This window comes from Microcaecilia unicolor, chromosome 1 (assembly GCF_901765095.1).
Source record: "Microcaecilia unicolor chromosome 1, aMicUni1.1, whole genome shotgun sequence".
NCBI classification, from domain to species: Eukaryota; Metazoa; Chordata; class Amphibia; order Gymnophiona; family Siphonopidae; genus Microcaecilia; species Microcaecilia unicolor.
The window spans coordinates 21268702-21287675 of record NC_044031.1 but is presented as its reverse complement, the minus strand read 5'-3'; the positions used below and the strand labels follow the sequence as shown (position 1 = coordinate 21287675).

General features: G+C 45.0%; 2 protein-coding genes across 2 annotated transcripts in view; one reads left to right on the top strand and one right to left on the bottom strand.

The window, feature by feature from the left end:
* The window catches only part of LOC115463276 (zinc finger protein 271-like), a 972359-nt gene that overhangs the window by 797331 nt on the left and 156054 nt on the right, over positions 1 to 18974 (top strand). The window lies entirely within an intron of this gene.
* The window catches only part of LOC115459995, a 112242-nt gene that overhangs the window by 16067 nt on the left and 77201 nt on the right, over positions 1 to 18974 (bottom strand). The window contains 1 exon segment of the mRNA XM_030189859.1: positions 6994 to 7113. Within this exon segment, the coding sequence (XP_030045719.1) occupies positions 6994 to 7113 (120 nt within the window).

Here is an 18974-nt window from a genome sequence, read left to right as displayed (position 1 = left end):
AGAAAAGTCCCAGCAGTGGGTGGAGTCTTACGAGCTAGAAAACATGAGAGAACACTAGCTCGGAGCTGGTGAGGTCACCGGACTTTTCAGGACTGCAGAGGTGCTTCTTATACACAATTTCTGGCTGTAGCACATGGTCCTGGGGTTAACATAAAAATCAACTCTTCTTCCGGACTCTCTCGCCTGGGAGGAAAGTACTGGAGTGTTGGGTGTTGTTGGGAATGAGTACGTTTCAATGCCTTTGTGTTGCTCTGTGGTGCGGCCACACCTTGAGTGTTGTGTTCAATTCTAGTCGCTGCATCTCGGGGAGGGTATAGTGGAATTGGAGAAGGTGTAGAGAGGGGCTACAGAAATGATAAAAGGGATGGATGACTTCGCTAGGAGGAAAGGCTAAAGCGGCTAGGGCTTCTCAGCTTGGAGCAAAGACGACTGAAGGGAGATATGATAGAGGTCTATATAAACAAAAAAAAACAGCACCATGGGCCTTTAAAAATGGAACACAGTTCTTTAATGAATGAGCCTTGTCAAGGCTCATTCATTAGGGTCTTTTTGTCAAGGCTCATTCATTAAAGAACTGTGTTCCATTTTTAAAGGCCCGTGGTGCTGTTTGTTTTTTGTTTTTTTTTTGTTTGGACTTTAGTTTGTACTTCGTTCCCTCTCTTTTGTTATATAGAGGTCTATATAAAAAAATGAGTGGAGTGGACCGGGTGGACGTGAGTTGCTCTATTACTCTTTCCAAGAATGCTGGGACTAGGGGGCAAGCAATAAGGCTGCAGAGTAGTAAATTTAAAATGAATCAGAGAAAATATTTCTTCACTCAATGTGTAATTAAACTCTGGAATTCATTTCCAGAGAATATAGTAAAAGCAGTTAGCTTAGCGGGGTTTAAAAAGGTTTGGATGGCTTCCTAAAGGAAAAGTCTATAGACCATTATTAAACTGACTTGGGGAAAATCCACTGCTTATTTCTGGGATAAGAAGCATAAAATGTATTGTACTGTTTTGGGATCTTGCCAGGTACTTGTGACCTGGATTGGCCGCTGTTAGAAACAGGATACTGGGCTTGATGGACATTCAGTCTTTCCCAGTGTGGCAATACTTACATATTTATATGTCAGCAAAATTGCAGTTCCTGGAACTCAGGCTCCCACCAGTCTAGTGATGTAGGACTGTGGCCTTCACTTCATGTCCAGGCGTCAAAATGGCTGGTTTAACCTGACCTGGAGTACATGATGGTGCAAGAATATTTCTTAGGTGATTGCATTGGGCGAGCAGTTCATAAACAATCCTGTTTTTGCTGAGGCAAAACCTTGAAAAGAATCAGAGAATAGTTCATGCTATATTGCTTCTCGACTCGAAGCAACTGACTTTAAAGTTGTTCCCAGCTCTGTTAGTGTTTATTTATGCAGGTATCTTATCCCTACAGGCTTAAAAACTGTTCCATTTCTTATTTGCAAAACTATTTCTTGAAGTGTTTATCTACACACACTGCAAGCTTGTGAAATAATGAGAGATTCCTTCGAAATGGCACTGAGTAGACAAAAAAGCTTTGAAGTGGAGTGAAGGAGTGGCCTAGTGGTTAGGGTGGTGAACTTTGGTCCTGGGGAACTGAGGAACTGAGTTTGATTCCCACTTCAGGCACAGGCAGCTCCTTGTGACTCTGCCCCATGTAAGGCGCATTCAGCCTGCCATGAGTGGGAAAGCGCAGGGTACAAATTTAACAAAAAAAAACCTAAGAACGGGCTGGGGCGTTGGTGGCGGTCTGCCCTGGATGCACACTGCAGGGGGAGGGGGAGGGGAGCAGCCACACAGCTGTCGGCGCGGGACAGATCATCTCAGCACTATCCAGGTATTGACAGGGCAGTTTGGGTGGAGCCAGAAGCTATCAGGTTAGCAGCAATACTCAGTCTATTAACTAGATAATCAATATAAGGTTAAGACAGCAAAAACATTCTCCTCACTTTATCTGGATAATTTTCTGAATATCGCTGGTACTTGGCAAAGTACCAGTGGCCACATTGTAGCTGGATTTTCAGTGCCGGTACCTGGGTACAGCCCAGTGCTAAATATCCAGTTACAGAAAGGCTGTGGCAGATGGGATTTAAAAAACACTTAACACCGAGGGCTGAATTTTACTATATTTTAGAGCCAGAATGCCCAGCCTCACTCCAGCTGCTTTCTATATCTGTCCCAGTTGGTAACCGTCATTCTGTGCACCAACAGAGCCTGCCCATAGATCTTATTTCTTCTGTAGTTCTCCCCCAACCACCCTTCCCCTCCCCCCCATAACAATCATATAAACAGCCCACAACGTCTCTCCCACTAAGCTAGCGGAAGAGAAGAAAGATCACCTCAATGCAGGGGTCCCTCCCCCACAAAACCGTCGTACAAGAATTCAGATTATGTCGCATACCTTAAAACCTTGTCAATGCATATTTTTAGAGTCCGATAACCCACGTGGTCTTTCAATAAGTCACTTTAGAGGTAGAGAGTTTACCGCTTCTGGCCACTCTCCATTTACACAAAGTTTGAAGAGCTGGATATATTAGCATAAAGCGCAGGCCTTTTTCATGGCACATGGCGCATATAGAAGCATTAGTAAGACCGCTTACTAATTTTGTAGCCGCCCTCTGGACTGATTCCTTCCTGTTTATATCTTTCTGAAGGTGCGGTCTCCAGAACTGCACATAGTACTCCAAATGAGGCTTCACTAGAGACTTATACAAGGGCACTATCTCCTCCTTTTTCCTGCTGGTCATCCCTCTCTTTATGTACCCAAGCATCCTTCTGGCTTTGACTGTCGCTTTTTCTACCTGTTTGGAAGCTTTAAGACACAATCACCCCCAAGTCCCACTCTTCCTTCGTACACTGAAGCACTTCACCCCCTATACTGTACCGTTCCCTCGGATTCTTGCCATCCAAATGCATGACCCTGCATTACGTCTCAACCTATCGGTGCATCACGTGATCGCCTCATTGAAGAATTTGATAAGGATGGTAATCCATTGTGTTTTACAGAGATAATAGCCATTGAGTGAAAAGGCTTCCCGTTGGGTGATCCGAAGGAAGATAAGTGTGCTGTTTATGAGACAGGGATACAAAGAAGTAAAACTAATCGAAGATAGAAAGATTGTCTGTAGGGTGCTGTATGACGTATTGCGTACGACAAATTTCTGAGCCCTTTTCCTCTCATTTGGAAATGCCTTGAGGACATGCAACTTCTTGATACCTGGAAGGGGTGACGCGTTTTCCCCAAACAAATCATCACGTTGGATATCCTGGTCGCTGATAAACATTACAGTTATGCTAGGCGAGACAAGCAGCTGCTATGCACAAGGGATAGTATAAGATCTTCCTGATCTGTTCACATACCAAAAACAAGGAGAAGAACACAGTTGCAGCATGTGTGCAACATCTGTGTGAAAGGAACTCAAACCAAACTCACATGAAATGAGGAATGTGTCCGAGGTTCTGTGGCTGAAGGGCTATCCTCAGAATTCAAAAATAGGTTTACGGCCCATCTCCTGATTAAACAATACAATAAAACATTTTCCTTGAAGTACAGTGCAATATCTCATGGCAAGGGTGTCGTGGATGGCATTGGGGGCCGTGAGGAGTCATTAGTGAGTCCGCAGTTATGAGCAGAGGTGAAACTGCTCCAAAGGTACAGAGCGTCACTCTGCTAGGGCTCCACAGCACACTTTGAACTTCGGCCTGACACAGCGTCACTCTGCTAGGGCTCCACAGCACACTTTGAACTTCGGCCTGATAGTCACAGCTATACAGTGGTGGAAATAAGTATTTGATCCCTTGCTGATTTTGTAAGTGTGCCCACTGACAAAGACATGAGCAGCCCATAATTGAAGGGTAGGTTATTGGTAACAGTGAGAGATAGCACATCACAAATTAAATCCGGAAAATCACATTGTGGAAAGTATATGAATTTATTTGCATTCTGCAGAGGGAAATAAGTATTTGATCCCCCACCAACCAGTAAGAGATCTGGCCCCTACAGACCAGGTAGATGCTCCAAATCAACTCGTTACCTGCATGACAGACAGCTGTCGGCAATGGTCACCTGTATGAAAGACACCTGTCCACAGACTCAGTGAATCAGTCAGACTCTAACCTCTACAAAATGGCCAAGAGCAAGGAGCTGTCTAAGGATGTCAGGGACAAGATCATACACCTGCACAAGGCTGGAATGGGCTACAAAACCATCAGTAAGACGCTGGGCGAGAAGGAGACAACTGTTGGTGCCATAGTAAGAAAATGGAAGAAGTACAAAATGACTGTCAATCGACAAAGATCTGGGGCTCCACGCAAAATCTCACCTCTTGGGGTATCCTTGATCATGAGGAAGGTTAGAAATCAGCCTACAACTACAAGGGGGGAACTTGTCAATGATCTCAAGGCAGCTGGGACCACTGTCACCACGAAAACCATTGGTAACACATTACGACATAACGGATTGCAATCCTGCAGTGCCCGCAAGGTCCCCCTGCTCCGGAAGGCACATGTGACGGCCCGTCTGAAGTTTGCCAGTGAACACCTGGATGATGCCGAGAGTGATTGGGAGAAGGTGCTGTGGTCAGATGAGACAAAAATTGAGCTCTTTGGCATGAACTCAACTCGCCGTGTTTGGAGGAAGAGAAATGCTGCCTATGACCCAAAGAACACCGTCCCCACTGTCAAGCATGGAGGTGGAAATGTTATGTTTTGGGGGTGTTTCTCTGCTAAGGGCACAGGACTACTTCACCGCATCAATGGGAGAATGGATGGGGCCATGTACCGTACAATTCTGAGTGACAACCTCCTTCCCTCCGCCAGGGCCTTAAAAATGGGTCGTGGCTGGGTCTTCCAGCACGACAATGACCCAAAACATACAGCCAAGGCAACAAAGGAGTGGCTCAGGAAGAAGCACATTAGGGTCATGGAGTGGCCTAGCCAGTCACCAGACCTTAATCCCATTGAAAACTTATGGAGGGAGCTGAAGCTGCGAGTTGCCAAGCGACAGCCCAGAACTCTTAATGATTTAGAGATGATCTGCAAAGAGGAGTGGACCAAAATTCCTCCTGACATGTGTGCAAACCTCATCATCAACTACAGAAGACGTCTGACCGCTGTGCTTGCCAACAAGGGTTTTGCCACCAAGTATTAGGTCTTGTTTGCCAGAGGGATTAAATACTTATTTCCCTCTGCAGAATGCAAATAAATTCATATACTTTCCACAATGTGATTTTCCGGATTTAATTTGTGATGTGCTATCTCTCACTGTTACCAATAACCTACCCTTCAATTATGGGCTGCTCATGTCTTTGTCAGTGGGCAAACTTACAAAATCAGCAAGGGATCAAATACTTATTTCCACCACTGTAATTCATTTGGAAGTTGCGAATGTCATCATTGGCTCTATCTGATGAAAATTCCTTGCCCTGGATCGGTTTTACATTAATGTGTTTCACTGAAGCAGCAAATTCCTCCTGAAGCTTTCTAACAGGTTCACCTATACAACCCAGCTGGTCGTCTGGAACTTGTGTCTTCTGACCACTGCGACAGCTTGAACACAGTTCTTGCCAACATACTGAATTGTTACTCTTGTCACAAAGGTACTTGCTCCAGAGTGACACTGAATCATATGTGATCTTCAAGGCTGTCAGTTTTAAAAAAAGGTTTTCACATGCAAAACTGGCCCTTTTAACAGCTTTTGGAGGAGTAGCCTTGTGGTTAGTGCAGTGGACTTTGATACTGGGGAACCGGGTTCAATTCCCACTGCAGCTCCTTGTGACTCTGGGCAGGTCACTTAACCCTCCGTTGCCCCTGGTACAACAAAAGTACCTGAATATTTGTAAACCACTTTGAATGTAGTTGCAAAAACCTCAGAAAGGCGGTATATCAAGTCCCATTTCCCTTTTCCAAAGGACTGGGCACTCATGTATGAACCATGAGGACCTTGCTGAGCTGTTTCACCAACCTCTGATGATTTCATGTCTGTTTATTCTGTATTCTCCTTTCAGCCTTGTATCACTTATATGTGCTAATCTGTTCTTTGTTTTTGCATCCTGATTCTGTTGGCTTCTTTAACTTTTGCACTGTGCCTTGCTTGAATCTCAGGGCTGGGTTTTTTCCCTGGCTGGATTTGCAGGCCCCGTGAAAATAAAAACAGACCAGATAGGTCTCACATACTTCATATTTAGGGATAGGGAGAGAGAGACAGAGATACCTGCTTCTGTTTAGTGGGGTGGTATTCTGGGGTAATCTGACTCCAGGATTATATTGCCAGAGGCCCCACCCCCACCCCCAAATCTGAGTTCTCAGGCCTACCTCCTGCTCACAATACTCTGTATTGAGGGCCATAGGGAGGCAGGGGGTTACATAAGTTTCAAATTCAATCACTAAAAACATAGGCTACATTGCAAACCACTTGATAAAGGTACAATGGCAGACAGAGAAAACAGCAAAGTGGAGCTGTCGGTGGGACTCTATTGAAGAAAATGATTTCATTAATATTCCTGAAATGTTTGTGAGGTTATTTAGATGTTTAATAAATATAATAGTCTATATGGATTGGAAGGGGAGGGTGTTTGATGCAGAGAAGGTTGGAGAATGAAATGTTGCCACGTTCATTTCCACACTGAACAGAAAACTATTATATGATTAAACTATCAGTGACTCAAGTTAATATTCACTCCGTGTAATTTAATAATACATTGAAGATCCCACTCACATAGGGCTGCTTGTCTTCTCGACTTTGGACTTAATGTTCTGAATGACATCATTCATAGAACAGGGTAGTCTTAGAGGGGGACGGATGGGGGTCTGATCTACTTTTCTGTGTATTTGCAAAATGTGCATTTCATCTGCTGTTATATAGCAATAAACAGGTTTCACCATAAATAAAATAGATCTCTGCCTTCGTCTAAGGGCCTGAGTACCTCATTCCTGCTCAGATAAAGACAAGCCACACTTCACCTCAGACTTTTACCCCACTCACCTGAGCAGTTGCTTTTCCCAGTTTCTCTTTCTTCTGGTCCCGGTTCATCCCTGATATACGGCTCTTCCCCTTGTTCAATGTGGGACATAATGTCAGGAATGACGGCCATAGAACCTGTTCCTGGGGTTAAGAAAACTGCATTATGTTTCCCAAAATCAGCAAGAGGGGCATTTTTGATAAGACGTCTAAAACCAACAAGTCCAAAATTCAAGTGATAAATATAGCGAAAAATATCTCGTTTTGTTTCAAAATGGCCATTTGCTAGACTTTGTGGTACTCGGTGTGTCTATCTTTTTGGACTTAAGTCATTGGGAGGTATTGGGATAGGGGAGGGGCAGGATTCTTAATACACTGGCCACACAGACATCCCATCAGAGCAGTGGGGCATCCTAGGGGGCACTGCAGTGCGCTTCACATAAAAAGGTTCCAGGTACACATTTCACCGTTACCCCTCCAAATTCCACCAAAAACCTAGTGTGTACACCACCACGACAGCCCTTGTGGATGCAGATATCACCTGTATATGGGTACAGTAGGTTTTTGGTGGGTTTTGGAGGGCTCACACTTTCCACCACGTGTACCAATGGGATATGGGCCTGGATTCCCTTCTCTACAGTGCACTGTACCGACCTCTAGGTGACTGCAGGGACCTGCTGTAGTGGGACTGGCCATAACGTATGAAGCTGTCTCTTTCACTTCTTTGTGGGGGTGGGAGGGGTTCAGACTTTAATCCCTCCAGTGGTCATATAGGCAACCTTTCTGTGACTCAGTCATAATTAAAACAGATATTGACCAAAAAGTCTAACTTTTAGACCTTGATGTTTTTGCTTTGTTCAACTATGACAGAAAAAAGTGCAAGGGTTGCGAACACCCAAATCATGGACATAGTTTGGGGGGAGTGGAGGAGTAGCCTAGTGGTTAGTGCAGTGGACTTTGATCCTGGGGAACCGAGTTCAATTCCCACTGCAGCTCCTTGTGAATCTGGGCAAGTCACTTAACCCTCCATTGCCCTTGGTACAAATAATACCTGAATATAATATGTAAACCGCTTTGAATGTAGTTGCAAAAACCTCAGAAAGGCGGTATGTAAGTCCCATTTCCCTCCCCCCCCCCCCCCCGAAACGAGCTGCCACCCGAGTGGAAAGCCTTGGGATTCTGACCCCATTTTTCCTGCCTGGCATTGCCCCAACTGAGTGGTGTAGCTGCAGGCAGAATCTCTCTTTCTCTCCTTCCAGCCCTGCGGCATCTGGTATCGCTCCCCCGCCCCCCCATGTCTTCCAATCCCCCCTGAGCCGCCGGCAGCCTCAGCAAGAAAGCAGTATACACACTGCTTTAATGCTTTAGGCCTGCCCCAGAAGTCTTTCTCTCCTTCAGCTTCCTGTTCCTGCTTAGGCGGGAAGCTGTAGGAGAGAGAAGGGCTTCAAGAGCTGCTTTCTCGTTGAGGCTACCGGTGGCTCGGGGGACTGGAAGACTCGGTGAGGGGGCCACGGGGCTGGAAGGAGAGAAAGATTGGAAGAGTCCAGTGCTGCGGCAGTAGCAGCAGCAGTGGTGGTAGGGGAGCGATAATGAGCGAAACAGATAAGATGTATACCTGTAGTTTTTTTGGGGGTGGGAAAGGGTAAAAACAAAAATGAGACCACAGGGACGGGGGATAAGGGAGAGAGATGCCAGATTGGAAGGGGAGGGCGATACTGGACCCCATGGGGTTATAAGGTGGGGGGAGAAGACAGATGCATACCTGCAAATTTGGAAGGGGTGGGGAAGGGTAAAAAAGACAAGTCTAATGGGAGAGGGGTAAGGGAGAGAGATGCCAGACTGCAGGGAGGGGAAAGTGAGAGCTCTGATGGGGGAGAGAAACTAGACAGAGAGTGAGAGAGAGAGAGAGAGACATGCTAGAATGGAGAGCAAAGAACAATGGGACGTGTGTGTGTGGTGGGGGGGGGGGTAATATTGGGAAAGACTCTGGATCCATAGAGAGAGAGAAAAATGCAGTACCATGGAGAAGGGGTGGGGGGGTAGGGGTGAGGAGAGGGAGAGATGCAGGCCCTGGGGTGGGGGTGCAGGGGAAAGAAGAGGGAGGAGCTGGAGAGAAGGTGGAACATGAACACAGGGGGAAAGATGGGGGGCACAGATACTGACTGAAGGAAATAGGGACGGGGGGAATTGCTGGACAGAACAGAGAGGACACAGAAGGAATGATGGGGGACATGAAGAGAGGAGAATGGATAAGAGATACTGAAGGCAGAAGATGGCTGGAACTAGGGGTGTCAGGGAGGAAGGGAGGGGGAAGGAAGGAGATGGATGGGACTAGGGGTTGTAGGTGTGGGGGGAGGGAGCAAAGATGAATGGGACTAGGGGAAGTGGGTGAGTGGGAGGGAGGGGCTGAAGACGGATGGGATTAGAGGACATGGGTGGGGGAGGGAGAAGGAGCAGAAGATGGATGGGACTAGGGGTTTGGAGGGAAGGAGAACAAAGCAGAAAATGACTGGGACTTGATGGCTGAATGGGAGAGTGTTGAGGAGCAGAGCAGGGAATTATGGATAGATGGGAGTGGGAGTTTTGAGATTTTAAATATGAGTGGGGGTACATTGATGGGTTGGGAGAATGAGTGAGGGTGATAAATGAGGGATAAGAGAAAAGGGTTTGACTGTGGGGACGGTTCAGACATAATGCGAATGACCTGGAAGACTGGAGAGAGGATGAGGCATTGAAAGGGGATGGGGGTCTCTGATAGAGTTGAGTGAGGGTTGAAGAAATATGTTAGCCTTGCTAGCCCTTGCTCAAAGTGAAATACAGGCCAATGGCTCATAATAAGAGCTAGGCTTCTTAAAAATCAAAATCACCTTTGACACAGTTACATTTCACTGTGGCAAGTGCTGAAATGAGGTAATTGAGAACTGACAGAGGGTGGAGGCAATCTACTCTATAAACAATCCTGACACTGGCACCTGCAAGACGTCATGAGCAAGAGTTGCTATAGTTATGTAGAGATAGTGCTGGGTCAGCTGCACCCCGGGTGAGAAGATCCAAAGGGGGGAGCTGAAGAGAGCAAAATGGTCTGTGAGATCATCTCACAGATGGGCTTTCAAGAGATTTTGTTTATACTTAGGACTTAAGAACATGTGAAGTCATTCTAATTAAACTGATAAGGGCTAGGAGCCCTGTTGAGACAGCTGGGTCCATTGGAACCAATGAAGCCAAAATAGTATAAAAATGGGAGTCAGAAGGGTATTAGAATCAGAAGACTCCAGAAGGCTAGAAAGAGAGGACATGTCATGATATGGTGTTCCATTATCTGTGCCAGGATTGCGGGAGGTCAAAATTATTGCTGGACATATTAATATGAAACCAGCTTGACAATATTAAACCAGCTTCTGACCTCTGATAAACTCTCCCCCCTCCCCTTCAGGAACCACTGAGGATGGCACCAAATGGTGGTCAGAGGCCTGATAGCCCTTTGGTTTCTCAATTACTCTTGATTAACATACCTTTTGTTCCATCTGGGAGCAGGGCTTCAGCTTGACTTGCCTGTACTGCTATTGGTAAGATTGAAATAAAATATCTTCTTACATCCCAGCGAGTCCTACTGATTATGGAGTTCATTAATTCCTGGACTGTGTAAGAGCAGTCTGGGGGAGTATGAGGTCAGAGTAATTGGTGGGAACACGCAAATGATTTACTAGGGAGAGCCCCTGGCTTCCGCTGCCCAAACGGGAGGGGCAGATCTAATTAATTTACAGGGTGGAAATGGGGCTGAAAAGATTGTGAAAGAGAGACAATAGGACATGGGATATAAGATAAGAGATGGAAGAATGGCCTTGGAGGCAATGGAGGAAGGAGAGTCAGGGATGGAGCTAGGGCTGATAGGGTGATGAGATGCAGTGGATGGTAGATGAGGGCTAACAGGGTGAGTACAGAGCAGGGCTGTGGAGTCAGTACACCAAAACTTCAATTCTGATCATCTACCTTTCTACTCTCCAAGTGCAGCTCCAACTCCAAAGTCCTGCTACAGAGGATGGGGGACTAAGAAAGGAGAGACAGAAGGGGCAACGGGAGTGCTGGAAAGGGAATGAGAGGAAGATGGAAAAAGCCGAGAGGGAGAAAATGTGAAATGAAGACTGAAGACTAGAGGGTCAGAAAAAGAGAGATAAACACAGAGTAGAGAAAAATGACTCAATAAAATTACAAATGAAAAAAAAAAAAAAGAAGAGAAAAATGGGGTGGGGGGTAGGGGGGAAACAAAAGATCAGCACCTGACAGATGTAGAAAAGGTAAGGAAGACGAGAAGAGAAGAAATGGAAAAGCCAACCTAGAAAAGTGGAAGAAACTGGGATCAACCAAATCAGAAAATTAACGTGCTCAGACAACAAAGGCAGAAATGAAAAAAATTATGTTTAATACTTTTTAAAGATTGAGAAGTGCCTGCTTTGTACATGTATATCTGCCACAAACATACTTATAATAGGAGACATCAATTTACACCTTGAAGATGACACCTCAACAAGCACACGAGAATGCAAAGAATTCCTAAAACTCTGGGATCTACATGCACCCTACACGCAACCAACACACGAAAAAGGACATACACTGGACATCATAACACACAAATTCGACCCGGACTCAGCTATCACAATCACCAACACAAGATGGACACCCACATTATGGTCGGACCACCATAAAGCAAATGTCTCTCTCAAATGGCAAAAAACATACCTAAACACCATCAATAAACATGAGCGAACAACTTACACCACGAGAGGAAAAATAGACCCAACAACATTTTGGCAACAGATTTACCAGAACGAATGGTCAACCAATGCTGACACCATCCAATTCCTCCAAGAATGGGACGTTCTATGCACAACAACATTAGACAAAATTGCCCCAATCCAAACCAGAACATCACGCAGAAAAAAATCAAACCCATGGTTCACCGAAGAGCTGAAAAAACTTAAAACACAAGTTAGGAAACTAGAACGTGCATGGAACAAAAAAAGAGACGAACAAACACTAAATGCCTGGAAACTACTTCGGAGGAAATACAAATATACCATAAAACAGACCAAAAGACTACACTACAAGACAATAATAGGACCAAACTACAAAGATACACACAAACTCTTCCACCTCGTAAACAAACTGCTAGACACCACTCCAGTCACAAATAACAACCTTGCGAAATACTTCAAGGAGAAAATTATACAATTAAGACTCCAAATACCTGCCAGCCCTACTGAATACGCCACACTCCTAGATTGTCTAGACCCAGAAGACGGAATATACCCAGCAGACCGAACATGGACCGAATTCGAACCACTATCAGAAGACCATATCTCTGAAACACTTAGAAGATATGCCAAATCCCACTGCAAACTAGACACATGCCCAAGTAACCTCATGAAATCAGCTCCTCAACAATTCATAACAGACCCAACAAACCACGTAAACTTCATGCTACAAAATGGACTTTTCCCAAAAGAAAAAGGAAAAATTCTACTCACCCCTATACCCAAAGACACAAAGAAAAGCGCAAGGGAAATAACCAACTTTAGACCAGTAGCATCCATACCACTAATAACCAAAATAACCGAAGGAGTGATAACTAAACAACTCACCAACTACTTAAACAAACACTCAATACTGCATGATGCCCAATCAGGATTCCGATCGAATCACAGCACAGAAACAGTATTAATCACCCTCATGTCTAAATTCAAACAAATGATTGCAACAGGTAACAATATACTCCTCCTACAATTTGACATGTCTAGTGCCTTCGACATGGTAGACCACGGAATCCTATTACACATACTTGAATATTTTGGCATGGGAGGAAATGTCCTAAACTGGTTCAAGGGGTTCTTAACCCAACGTTCATACCAAGTCACATCAAACTCAGCCACGTCTGCTGCATGGACACCTGAATGTGGAGTACCACAAGGATCGCCTGTCTCACCAACCATCTTCAACCTAATGATGACCCCCTTGGCAAAACTCCTATCAAACCATAACCTTAACCCTTATATCTACGCCGACGATGTAACAATATACAGTGGTGGAAATAAGTATTTGATCCCTTGCTGATTTTGTAAGTTTGCCCACTGACAAAGACATGAGCAGCCCATAATTGAAGGGTAGGTTATTGGTAACAGTGAGAGATAGCACATCACAAATTAAATCCGGAAAATCACATTGTGGAAAGTATATGAATTTATTTGCATTCTGCAGAGGGAAATAAGTATTTGATCCCCCACCAACCAGTAAGAGATCTGGCCCCTACAGACCAGGTAGATGCTCCAAATCAACTCGTTACCTGCATGACAGACAGCTGTCGGCAATGGTCACCTGTATGAAAGACACCTGTCCACAGACTCAGTGAATCAGTCAGACTCTAACCTCTACAAAATGGCCAAGAGCAAGGAGCTGTCTAAGGATGTCAGGGACAAGATCATACACCTGCACAAGGCTGGAATGGGCTACAAAACCATCAGTAAGACGCTGGGCGAGAAGGAGACAACTGTTGGTGCCATAGTAAGAAAATGGAAGAAGTACAAAATGACTGTCAATCGACAAAGATCTGGGCTCCACGCAAAATCTCACCTCGTGGGGTATCCTTGATCATGAGGAAGGTTAGAAATCAGCCTACAACTACAAGGGGGGAACTTGTCAATGATCTCAAGGCAGCTGGAACCACTGTCACCACGAAAACCATTGGTAACACATTACGACATAACGGATTGCAATCCTGCAGTGCCCGCAAGGTCCCCCTGCTCCGGAAGGCACATGTGACGGCCCGTCTGAAGTTTGCCAGTGAACACCTGGATGATGCCGAGAGTGATTGGGAGAAGGTGCTGTGGTCAGATGAGACAAAAATTGAGCTCTTTGGCATGAACTCAACTCGCCGTGTTTGGAGGAAGAGAAATGCTGCCTATGACCCAAAGAACACCGTCCCCACTGTCAAGCATGGAGGTGGAAATGTTATGTTTTGGGGGTGTTTCTCTGCTAAGGGCACAGGACTACTTCACCGCATCAATGGGAGAATGGATGGGGCCATGTACCGTACAATTCTGAGTGACAACCTCCTTCCCTCCGCCAGGGCCTTAAAAATGGGTCGTGGCTGGGTCTTCCAGCACGACAATGACCCAAAACATACAGCCAAGGCAACAAAGGAGTGGCTCAGGAAGAAGCACATTAGGGTCATGGAGTGGCCTAGCCAGTCACCAGACCTTAATCCCATTGAAAACTTATGGAGGGAGCTGAAGCTGCGAGTTGCCAAGCGACAGCCCAGAACTCTTAATGATTTAGAGATGATCTGCAAAGAGGAGTGGACCAAAATTCCTCCTGACATGTGTGCAAACCTCATCATCAACTACAGAAGACGTCTGACCGCTGTGCTTGCCAACAAGGGTTTTGCCACCAAGTATTAGGTCTTGTTTGCCAGAGGGATTAAATACTTATTTCCCTCTGCAGAATGCAAATAAATTCATATACTTTCCACAATGTGATTTTCCGGATTTAATTTGTGATGTGCTATCTCTCACTGTTACCAATAACCTACCCTTCAATTATGGGCTGCTCATGTCTTTGTCAGTGGGCAAACTTACAAAATCAGCAAGGGATCAAATACTTATTTCCACCACTGTACATCCCTTTCAAACAAGACATCAAAGAAATCTTCAATGAAATCAACCAAAGTCTACGTATCATGAACATCTGGGCAGATACATTCCGTTTGAAACTAAACGCAGAAAAAACTCAATGCCTGATACTTACCTCCCAATACAACACGAATGAATTCACCGCTATAAATACACCTAACCTAAACCTTCCAATCTCAGAAACGCTAAAAATCCTTGGAGTTACCATTGACCGCCACCTAACACTCGAAACCCATGCAAACAACACAACCAAAAAGATGTTTTACTGCATGTGGAAACTGAAAAGAATAAGACAATTCTTCCCAAGATCCGTCTTCCGCAGCCTAGTACAATCCCTGGTACTCAGCCATCTGGATTACTGCAACTCACTATACGCAGGCTGCAAAGAACAAATCCTGAGGAAACTTCAAACAGCCCAGAATACAGCAGCCAGACTTATCTTCGGACTACCAAAATATGAAAGTGCAAAACCCTTGCGAAAGAAGCTACACTGGCTCCCACTCAAAGAACGCATTACTTTCAAAGTATGCACATTAGTCCACAAAATCATTCAAGGTGAAGCCCCAGCCTACATGTCTGAATTGATAAACCTACCACCAAGAAACGCTAAAAGATCATCCCGAACGTTCCTCAACCTCCACTTCCCTAACTGTAAGGGCCTGAAATACAAGACGTTACATGAGCACGCAGTACTGGAACAAACTGCCGCGGAACCTGAAAACGATCTATGAACAAACCAACTTCCGCAAGTCATTGAAGACACATCTTTTTGAGAAAATTTACGGAAAGAACCAAAACACATAAAGCTCACACTCACTGTTCAGTAATACATTAATACATCCATTTATGAACTCTCAACCCTTAATCTCACCACACTCATACCTCTACTCACAGAAAAATGTACACCACATACTTCATATAGCGCCTCTAATTTCTTTTCTCTCCTTCCACTGTCTCATTGTTCTTCTCAATTGACTAATTCCTTAATGATTTTGATTTCATCTTGTCAAATCTTCACAATGTAATCCATAACCTAAATTGTAACAAATTGTATTTCCACTATTCATAATGTATTGTAAGCCACACTGAGCCCGCAAAAAGGTGGGAAAATGTGGGATACAAATGCAATAAATAAATAAATAAATAAATGTACATTTCTGTTTCTCTCTTAACAGTATTGCCCCTGCTTGTAGTCTGGCTTTCTTGGTTGGAGCGAGGGGGGGGGTCTCCATTTCAGTTTTTGTCTGCATGTTGTTGTTTTTTTGTGGTCCCCTATTTTGTATCTGGTGAGGGTCTGTCCATATTCTGCATGTGCAACTGAGGTGAAGGATTCTGCTGCCATGTACTGTCTGTTGTTCCAGTTTCCCCGTAGCAGGTATATTGGTGCTCTAGGGCCCAGTGTAATATTTATTGCACTATGTGGGTTAGGGCTGTTATGGTGTGTTACGTTTTCTGTATAGGTTGAGTGTCTTTTTGCAGGGTTTTGTGTTATTTCATAAAGCAGCTCTGGGGCAAGGGCCCACGCCACTCAAAATGAATTAACACCAGTGGTCTAAACATCTTATATAGTTATCACGCAGACAAAAACCCATCTACTTTAAACAACGTGTCTGGCAGTGGAAGGAGCGTGTGCTGTTCCTGAGTCGATAATCACAATCTAAATATTTTTGTCTGGTGAATTGAAAGAGGATAAAGCACTTAACCAGCTCTGCTTTAGCCGACTGCATATGCCCAGATATTCAATTCCAGTGCTTGAACATGGCCTGGCATTGAATATCTGGGAACACAGCTGGTAGAAATGCTCTAGTTCACTCTGCACCCATTGATGCATGAGGAAGGCTCCTGTGGATGCAGAATACATAAGAACGTAAGAGTAGGCATACTGGGTCAGACCAATGGTCCATCTATTTTCCAAACAGCGGTCAAGCCAGATCACAAGTACTTGGCAGAAACCCAATCGTGGCAATACTCCATACTAGAAATCCCAGGGCAAGCAGTTACTTCCCATGTCTGCCTCAATAGCAGAATATGGACTTTTCCTCCAGGAATTTCTCCAAACTTTTTTTAAACCCAGATACTCTAACCACTGTTAGCGCATCCTCCGGCAAAGAGTTCCAGAACTTAACTATTCGTTGAGTGAAAAAATATTTCCACCTGCTTGCATTTAACACTGTGACAATGCAGAGTCAGGGGTCAGTATTTTTCTTTTAATAGTAGAGTTCCAGGCAACATAATTTAACTTAGATCATTTTTGTTGAGTATAACCAATGTTGGCAGGGTTTTTTTTTTTTTGTATTGCTGAGGAATATATAAATTGCATTCTTTTTTTCCTTCCTGATCAGAGTTTTCAGGGGGCCCTCTCTTTTGGGTGCCTGGGGGAATACCACCTCATTCCTAGCCTCAGGCTGCAGATTGCTATGAGTTGCCCCTGGGGTAAGTGCTGTCAGTGGAGGGGGACAAGAGGAAAAAAGTTATGCTGCCTCTGGGGAAGATGGGCTAGAACGAAAATACTGCCTCTGGGGGGGGGGAGGGGGAGGGAAAAGTGCTGCATGTGGATGGCCAAGGAAAACCGTTTTGCCTGTTTGTGGTTGGGGGGGGTCTATGTTTTTCTATCCATGTGCATGGTATGGGGAAGTACTGGTAAGGAGGAAGGAAGGGAGAAAGATCTGGGCGCTGGGATTTGGAGAAGGAGAAAATGGCTGGTTGGTGGTGTCAGGCCTATTTAAGAGGAAAGGGAAAGTGCACTCTCCCCTTGTTAAGTGACCTGTTTCAGCGGGGTTTGCAGTGAAATTACATATTAGAGAAGGGAATTTAAACATTCAAGTCAACACGTGAAGAATTCCCACAATATTTTATAGGAAGTTCTGCCAAACATACAGCCTCTCGTAAAAAGAGGCGCTGGACCAAACATTTTAAGTCCCTCCATGTTTAGAGAGAACAGTGATTTTAGAAAGCTCCACATGGTGAAAACAAACAGAGATCGATATCCCCCCACACAGAAGCAGCTTTCTAAAATTGCTGTTCCCTCTAAAAAGCGCCCCCGAGAAATACATCCTCCCCCGTGTACAGCTTCTGACCTGCAGCAATGTAACCCATGTACACCCTGTAAACAGCATCAAATCCCCCCCCCCCCCCCCCCCCCCCGTGCACAGCACTCCCACAGCCCCACTGGTTCACAACCCCTCTGACAGATCTCCCACAATACAAGAACCCCCAGAAAATCCTCCCATATGTTATCAACCCCCTCCCCCCAGTTAGAACTCCCAAAAACGTCCACCCCCATCAAACACCCTGGACTTACCTAGGGTGGGGAGGACCCTCAGGTCTAGTGTGGCAGACATGATGCCCACTCGCTCCCACCTTGGTGATTCCAGCTCTCAAAATACCACTGTGACCTCTAGTGGGATATTGTTGAATTACTGCTAGGCGTCACGTTCATAAATGGGCATTTTGCCTATATATGGATATTAGCATTATAGGCCCACCCAGGAAATTCCCTCTCCCCACCTAACCTATATTTTAATTACCAGACTGTGAACATTGACAGTTGTATTTCAAGTTATTTTCACTGTTTATGCAGCTTAAGCACTGCCATGAAAAGATGTTTTGCTTAATACACTTGACTGGTTTAACAGAAGATAGATACTGGAGGTTTGGGGTTTTTTTTAACCTGTGATTAATAGCTGCTGCCAGTTTGTGAGGAGAGACTATGAATTACTGGCTATTTTTTCATTGATGTGATCAATTTGAGTGTGATAGTATTCTAATATAATAATTTGCACTCCCAACGTTCCAATGTCTATGGCTGCATTCGTAACCACCAGCTGACGTCACCAGAGACATTAGAACGTGTGCACATCTTTCTCCGGCTACACAACGGCAAAATTAAAAAAAAAAAACTACTTAAAAAAAAAACCATTTCCTAACCTCCCTCCCAGTTCCAGGGTCCCCCCCTCTGTCCCTCCTTTCCACCCTTCCACTTCCAGGCCCCCTGCCTCCGAATTTAAAAAGTCATGTCAGACTTACTAAGTCGGGGTTACGTGGTCCGGCAGTAGCGCTAAAAGCTGTGCAGGCTCAGCCCTTCTCTCGCTCACTGTCTGTCTCTCAGCTCTGGTCCCGCCCTTGCAGAAACAGGAAATGAGGGCAGGACCACAGCTGAGAGACAGACAGTGATCGAGAGAAGGGCCGAGCCTGCACAGCTTTTAGCACTACTTCCGGACCACGTAACCCCGACTTAGTAAGTCCGACATGACTTTTTAAATTCGGAGATAGGGGGCCTGGAAGGGAGGGAGGGGGACCCTGAAACTCAGAGAGGGAGGGAGG